General features: G+C 39.2%; 1 protein-coding gene across 2 annotated transcripts in view; it reads right to left on the bottom strand.

The window, feature by feature from the left end:
* Window positions 1-439: 439 nt before the first annotated feature.
* LOC106876695 (sodium-dependent glucose transporter 1) overlaps window positions 440-8,553 on the bottom strand; it is a 10,604-nt gene continuing 2,490 nt past the window's right edge. For both annotated transcript variants that reach the window (XM_014925354.2, XM_014925355.2), the window contains exons 2-4: window positions 6,547-6,759; window positions 4,337-4,622; window positions 440-3,591 (exon numbers count right to left, since the gene is read on the bottom strand). In XM_014925354.2, coding sequence (XP_014780840.1) covers window positions 1,616-3,591; window positions 4,337-4,622; window positions 6,547-6,735 — 2,451 coding nt within the window. In that variant the 5' untranslated portion in view covers window positions 6,736-6,759 and the 3' untranslated portion in view covers window positions 440-1,615. The remainder of the gene's footprint in view (window positions 3,592-4,336; window positions 4,623-6,546; window positions 6,760-8,553) is intronic.

Here is an 8,553-nt window from a genome sequence, read left to right as displayed (position 1 = left end):
CCAACCCATGCTAGCACGAGAAATGGACGTTAAACGATGATGATGATGATAACAGGAAAAACAGGCTTCGTTCTGAAACCCCAAGTTGTCCTGAGCATCATTGATGATCCTGGGGAATGCTTTTGTGATCCAAGCAGAATCTCTGACTGATCACTGACACACACCGTGTTATCACAGATCAATTTGAGTTAAGTGTGAGACAGTTCACAATTGAACATACAGTGATATGTGGATCAGTGATAAATGAATCATAATAAACAAAGACAAGTGTAGTAATAATTGCTTTCTAACATTGGTACAAGGCCTGAAATTTGGGGGGGGGAGGAGTTTAGTTGATCATATTGGCCCCAGTGCCTAATGGATACTTCATTTTGTTGACCCCAGGGAGAATGAAAAACAAAATTAACTTCAGTGAAATTTGAAATAACAATAACAATAATTATAATAATAAGGAAAATATAAATCCCTTGTTTATTTAACAAATGGAAAACTTTCTTACAAAAAAAAAAAAAAGGTTCTCTTCATTAATAAATAAGCAAGTTGCATCAAAATTAATTTAAACATCAATGATTTCATCCAATTGTTAATAAATAAGATTTTTAATTACGTGCATTTGTATGTGGATGTATAATACATAGATGTACACATGTACATACATACATACACAGGGTGTCTCCATAAGTAAGGCAATGTTTAAATATGCTTTATATATTGAGAAACCTAGGTAAACTTCCAGAAACACATAGTGAGTGTGTGTGTATGTATGTGCATGCATGCACGCACGTGTGTATGTATAGAGTATTTGAAGTGGTGTGCAGATATTGTATATTAAGAAAAAGGAAACAGAGAGAATTTTGGATAATTCTGGCAGCCTACTTTTTCTTAATATATGTGTGTGTGTGTGTGTGTGTGTCCTTGTGTGAGTGAGTGCACAAATCTACATGTATGCTAATGTATGTTTCTATAATTGCTTACATATGTATGTATGTAATATGTGTATGTAGATATGTATGTATGTAAATATATATTCAACTGTCTGTGCGGTGTATATGAGCAAAGATATTTAATATCCACTCATATACATCATCGTGTGTGTATGTGATGTATATTTGCACTCAAAGTTTATGTATATATACACACATAGACATTACATTATACTGAAATGGAATGTAAAGCGTTCACACTCACATACAAACCAAAATAGAGAACAAACAAAAAAAATAGCAATGTAACAATCAAAAATAAACAAACAGATAAAAAAAAACTATTTATAAAAACAAAACAAAAGGAATACTATCTTTGTTTAGCAAATTGCAGGGAAAAAAAAAACACAACTGGAGTGTGGCAAGGATGAGTGAAAGATCAAGGATTGAAGTAGTCTATAGATGAGGGGGGGGGGACATGGAGTGTAGGTTTTTGATGTGGAGGAGCAGAAAACAATGAAAATAATAATCAAATAATAAATAAAAAATATAGAATTTAAAAAATAATTATTTTCTAAATAAATATATAAACATAAATTTTCTTTTTTTTTTTTTTTAAAAGTGTCTTTTTCTCCTTTGCCACCTCACAATTTTTATTTTATTTTATTTTCATTTATTTATTTTATTATTTCTTATTCCTCATCTGAAGAGTGGAGCCGGTCATATTTGACCCTGTCATGATCGAGTTTGAAAGTCACATGTTTGCGACATGTGAGGTCGCCATTGCATCCATGGGACAGGCTGGAAGGTGAACCGTTCATGAGTGACACCTGTTGCTGTTGTTCGAGCGATGACGAAAGTTCGCTCCTCATTGACTTGCGATGCTGGTTTGAAGCGAGATTCTGCATTATGATGAAACAAAGACAACTAAGCAGGCTGAAGCTGAACATTATGTACATCAAAACCATCTTCTTTTTGGTGAAGAAGAAACCAGTAATGGCTGGTAGTATCATCTCACCCAATGCTGAACCGACTATCAGGACAGCGGTCGCCTTTCCGGTCATTGTCATGTAGCTTTCGGCCCATGACATCCCTGTTGGGAACAAGGATGAGAGACCGAGACCAAACAGTAAAGTACCAACCCAGAGGAGAACCTGGTAGTGAACCAGGCCAAACGATAGGATTAAACTGGCAAGAAGGACTAGTGTGATGTTTGTAACGAGCATCCAACAAGGGACACAGCATCTGGTAATAAAAATAGACATGCCCCGGCCGGTAGCAAGTGCTCCCCAGAACAGTGACGTTAAAATCACACTATTGTCTTTGCTCCAGTGAAACTGTTCGACAGCAAAAATCATTATAAACCCGCCAAATGTAACTTCCATGCCGACGTACATGAAGAAGAATATGAAGAGAGCTATGAGGATCTGAATGCGGAAACCTTGGTCCTCAAAGCAAGACTTGTGCTTCCGGTCACACCGGTAAGCAACTGGACTCTGGTAGGATTTGTCGTAGCAGTAGAGACACATGAAGAATATGCTAACAAGAAAGAGGAAAACGCCAATGATCATGTAAGCAAACTGGATGTGGGACATGCCCTTCACAGCGTGGATGGCATTGTTCAGCATCTTGTCAAATGTCTCAGGCTTTTGTGGGTGGAACGTGGTCAGTGTGGGATTTTCTGTTGACACTGACTGATTACTGGAGGGCAAATAAGAATTTCCACTTGTCAATACTGAATTATTCCCACCATTGTTACTACTACTACTACTACTACTATGATTACTACTGGTGGTAGTATTAGCAGCAGCAGAAGAACTCTGGTTAATTTTCTGCTTCATCACATAATTCGTTACAGTCCTTAATTGTAGAATGGAGGAGGGCGTCACTACTGCCTTGCTTTCTGCAGTAGCAGCAGTTGTAGTAGTAGTAGTAGTAGTAGTAGTAGTTGTAGCAGTAGTAGGAGTAGTAGCGGCAGCAGTTGCCTTTGTTGTAGTAGGAGTAGTGGTTGTAATAGTAGTACCAGTATTTTTAATATTAGTAGTGGTGACAGAAGCTGAGTCTACAGGCAGGGAAGGAGATGCGGTTGCAGTTGAACCGTTAGCGGATGCTGCCAACCTGTTAGTAGTCAAAGAGGTGGTGGATGATGTCATCATGACATTTTTCTGATTCTCTACTGCATTCTTGTTCTTCTCCGATTCTTCAGATTGCATCAAATGAGTTTTGATGCGCTGGCCGTCGGCATAAGTTTTCTTGAGGAATTTTCCATTAGCACTGTTTGGTTTTTTCGGTCTTGGTGATGTGGACGTGAGGGCTGGAGCCAGAGGGTATCGGGTTCGGGAACTGTTATCCGCTGCCAATACACTACTGTTACTATCACTGAAATATTCGGTAGTCGTGCTGATGCCACCTGTAGATTGATTCCAGGTAAGTGGTTGTCCAACGTCTCGCAGATATAACAGATGCTGTTTGGCATCCATGCCTGGAATATGCACGTGTAGGTGGGGATGGGTTATAATTGGTGTCATGTTGCTAGATATGACAGGGGCCAGAAAGGGTTTAGCTAATAGTGGGGCAATAAAGGCACCAATACCGAAAGCAAAATGCATAGCTTGAATGTAAGGTCCACTTTGTTGACCCCAGATTCTCATACAGAAAACATTTCCACCTGAAAAGATGAGAAAAAACAGGAAAATTAAAAGATTTAATACAAGCAAAACATTGTTACAGTCGTGGTAACATGCAGTATACTAGTTCGACAAAGTCACAAAACTGACAGGATTTTTACTTAAACCCTTTAGAGACCTCCCTTAACTCTACGAAACAAATTTCCAGGTCTTAAAATGACCCCGAAAGGATGAAAGGCAAAGTCAACCTCGACTGTTAAGTGGTTGGCATTAGGAATGGCATCAAGACTATGGAAACCATGCCACAACAGACAACTGGAGTCTGGACAGCTCCCTGGTTAACTAGCTCCATGTCAAACCATCCAACCCATGCCAGCATGGAAAGCAGACATTAAACGACAACAATGATAATGATGATGATGATGATGATGATGGGATATCAAGAGAAAGAGGCATATACACTCACATATACACATACATATACAGACACACACAGACATAACATGCATACACACATACATGCATAAATTACACACACACATACACATGGCTTTGGTCAGCCCAAGGCTATAGTGCAAGACACTCGCCAAAAGTGCTACACAGTGGAACTGAACCTGAAACTTTGTGTATGGGAAGCAGACTTCTTAACACCACAGCCATGTTAGCATCTAGAATACAGTAATGAAATACGAAAACAACCAATATCATATTCCTGCCCATGACCACTACCAATAAATTCACAAAAAAAATTTTTAGGTTAGTAATGAAAGAAGTATGTTAACTCACCTGTGTCCAGAACTCCCATTGCGATTCCTTGGAAGGAAATCATGAGAGCCAGAACAACAAGAGAAGTGCACCATGGTGCTGTGATGGTGGCCACAGAAGTGAGGAGGAGGGTGTAAGAGAGTTGCAGCTGCTGGTCAAAATGGTCAAACAGAAATCCACCCAGAATGGAACCAAGCAGGTATCCCACTGAGCGTGCTGTGAAAATGTAGGAGATGTACTCGGTGGTGGTGCCTACCCGTTCTTTCAGGTCCAGTAATGTCACCCCGGGTACGGCCAAACAAAGTCCCTACAGATACAAAGTAAAAAAACAAAAAAAAAACAGAAACAGAAATCAATAATCAACAAATAATGATTATAAGCTCGTTAACCAAAATTATATATTAAATGTTTTTCTGGTTTCTGTCATTTCTGCAAACAGTTTTAATCATAGTGGGACAGAACCCAGAAAAATGTATCTGCAAAGCAAACTTTTCAAACTAACATGTTAATTAATGTAAATTTATATTAAATGATAAGAGATAGAAAAGACAATTGAGATAGAAAAGACAAACAGAACCAAAGACAACTTTATTTTATTTTATTGTCTTTGGTCAATAAGTGTTATTTCCCCTTTGCTTCTATCTGGAAATCAAAGGAAACGACTACTATTCCCTTCAAACTTCGCTTTTGTGACTTTGACCTCAATGTTTTGAAACTGACCTATTTCCTCTGCATCTAGTCCTTATCATCCCCAAAAAGCCCACCCCACAGCTTCTTCCTGTTGTCACTAAACAGTCCGCTACGGAGCTCCCTCTTTCTCTCCTCAAATAATTCAATATTACTTTCTCTACTTCTCCACACAAATGTATCACAAGCTTTAGAAAACATTCCATACTGAAATCCCATTCCTACATTACTTTCCTGACAATCTTCTTTCCATAACCCTTCAAATAGTACACTGCCATTATTGTGCTATACAAACTTGCAATGTCCTTTCCTATTCTTCAAATGAAAGCAACCTCTCTGACCCTGCTAACTTCCAACATGTCACAGTCGATGAAAGCAATTGTCAACCATCACCTAGCTAATTGCATTTGGTGTCTGTCTGTCTGTCTCTCTCCATTCTCAGTAAATATCAGTATGGCCTCGAAATACATACCAGAGACTTGTTCACCCATGTGACTGACCAGCGGTGACCTGACTTTCACATCATTGTTGAAACAATGATTGTTGCTCTTAACTTAAGCAGATTCTTCAAATAAATCTAACAGGAAAACCTTGTAGCTAGGCTGCAAATATGTTTTACATGTATTCATTTCCGGTCAAGCCACACAGTTACTGCATGTACTGACCAACTTCTCCTTCATTCACATACCTCCAATTTGATTTATCCAAATACAGCCCTGTTTTCACTCTTTCCCATCTGCACCTTAATTAGCTGCTTACTTTCCCTCACCACTGCTTGGCAACCGGTGTTGGTGTGTTTATGTCCCCATAATAAAAAAACTTCAACTCCAACTCTACTATCAACATCTCTGACTCCTCGTTATGTAATTAAACGATTGTGGCCTACAGACCTCATAAAGCATATGCATACGCTTGTACCTTGAGTAGGCCTATATGTGATATCTGGTTTATATTAAAGAATAAAGCTAGTCGGAATTGGTGTCCAGCAACCCCTTAATTGTTTCCGACTCCACAGCCCTAGCTATAACCATCAGACGGAGAAACACTGTCTAACCCTCCAGGACACCAAAGGAAAGTGACAGAAAGACTTTCACAAAAGACGTTGCCAATAACTGGATCTGTCCTACACATGGCAGCAGAAGTGTTTACAGAACTCCAGATCTCAGTAATGAATGCTTTGACAATGAACAAATTAAGTGCAAAATGGTTTCGTTGCTCTGCACACACCTTGGACAGACCAGGCTGACAGAACTTCCATAGAATTTATTAACAATTTATAACATTAGTACTGCTAATTAGGATTTGTAATGAGAGCATGAATTCACAAGATTTTTGAGAAGGGATACAGACAATTATATCAATCCCAGTATCCAACTGATCTTTATGAGTACAGGAGAGATTATAAGGTAACACAGGAAGAAAACTAAACACTACAAGGTATCTAGTCTACTGCCCTACTACTGCAAACATTTCAGGAAAAAAAAACAAGAGAATAAAAAATGGGAGTAAAAAAAAAGACAACATAAGAATGTCACAAAACTTACGAGAGCTAAAAAAGACGCTGATAGTCCAACAGACTTGAGGAATTTTCCACACCATGTCCATTGTGTGGCTCGGTTCCCACTTTGTCTTAAAGGTAGGATTGGTTTGTCATGATTAACTTCAAATATCTCCTCTTCATCATCGTCAAGGATTGATGCAGAGACTGCATCTGATTCTTCATCATTCATCATGATGCCATGTTTGTTAAACTTCACCTGGAAATAGAATTTACAAGACAATTATTCCAGTATTATCGTTGTACTGTAGTGGTTCTCTACAATTCTTGTAGACATCTATGCCACCTACTTATATCTACAGTAATTATTCAAGCCTCTCCAATGTTCTTTTTTTTCTTTTGGTTTATATTTTTACGACCATTTTTCCATTCTCGTTTGAGTGGATGAGATGGTAAATATCAATGATTCTCAAATATTGTGTTGATAAGAGTAATCTGGATCAGTGGTCCTCAACCATTTTAATATCTGGACCAAATCCAAAACCTGGATTTTTTTTAGGGGGCCACGTTGGTACTCTATCGCTTACGTCAAGGGTTCCAGTTGATCTGATCAATGGAACAGCCTGCTCATGAAATTAACATGCAAGTGGCTGAGCACTCCACAGACACGTGTACCCTTAACGTAGTTCACGGGGATATTCAGCATGGTTGGTAAGCAAGCTACTTACCACACAACCACTCCTGCACCTATATATATATATATATATATATTTACATAAATACAAACATACATGCATATATACATATGCATGTATTGCTGATATATGCAACCATTGCTGATAACCGCCACATGTAATTGATAATCTACATGCAGACACATGTGTGCATACACACACACGTTTTGAGTTTTATCTGTCCTGTTTGTACTACCAAACCAATATATATATATATATATATATATGTATGTATGTATATGTATATATATATATCTATATGAGGCAATGTGGTCGATGCTGGTGTTGTGTAACTGGTACCAAAGCACCTTTCAAGTGCTGGGCCTCATGGAGGCAATCACAAATGACCAAAACTTTTGGCAATACAGCATTCTTGAGAAGAAGACCCATTGAGCCAAGTGAAATTGTAGGCGTGGAAGATGTTGGTGTCACACAACTGGCACCTGTGCAGGTAGCACGTAAAAGTACCCATTACCCTCTTGGAGTGGTAGGTGTTAGAAGAGCATCCAACTGTGGAAACCATGCCAAATCAGAGTGGAGTCTGGGGCAGCTCCTCAGTTAACCAGCCCTGGTCGAACCGCCCAACCCATGGTCAACGGACATTGAGTGATGATGATGATGACGGTGATTATATATATATATAGTTTTTAAAAACTAAAGTATGAAGTATACAGAAATGCACTGGACATGAGGCCCTATTCATGATGGCAAATGGGGAGCGTAGGGTGGAATAATGAGGGTGGTGGCAGGTGGAAGGAAAACTAGGTGGTCCCTGTACCAACAAATTGAACAAAAGAGTACTGATGAAAGGGTCAGAACAGATTAAGTGGCATTTTTAGTTACCCTCCGAGCAATGCAGAGCGAAAAGAAGGGATTCACTGTCATTGTCAGTTATGCTAAAAGCATAGTGTCGTGAGATTGATAAGAAGCAGAAGGAATATGTGAAAGAATGCAATGTATGTTGAAGAGAAGACATATATGGTGTGACTAAAGACATGAGCAAGAGATTGAAGCATGCCTACATAAGTGTGCCTGCACCTGACTCTGTATTCTCTTAACTTTGGGAAAAATGGATATTTTTTAACAGAATTCCCTACAAGGCGGGTGGCGTTCCGTGCTCGCGACTGCATTCACCCGCTCACCAATCGACAACGAAGACGCGATGACGAATAAGCGCAGGAGTGGCTGTGTGGTAAGTAGCTTGCTTACCAACCACATGATTCTGGGTTCAGTCCCACTGCGTGACACCTTGGGCAAGTGTCTTCTACTCTAGCCTCGGGCCGACCAAAGCCTTGTGAGTGGATTTGGTAGACAAAAAC

The sequence above is a fragment of the Octopus bimaculoides genome, chromosome 13 (genome assembly GCF_001194135.2).
Source record: "Octopus bimaculoides isolate UCB-OBI-ISO-001 chromosome 13, ASM119413v2, whole genome shotgun sequence".
NCBI lineage: Eukaryota > Metazoa > Mollusca > Cephalopoda > Octopoda > Octopodidae > Octopus > Octopus bimaculoides.
This window is presented reverse-complemented; position numbering and strand designations above follow the sequence as displayed.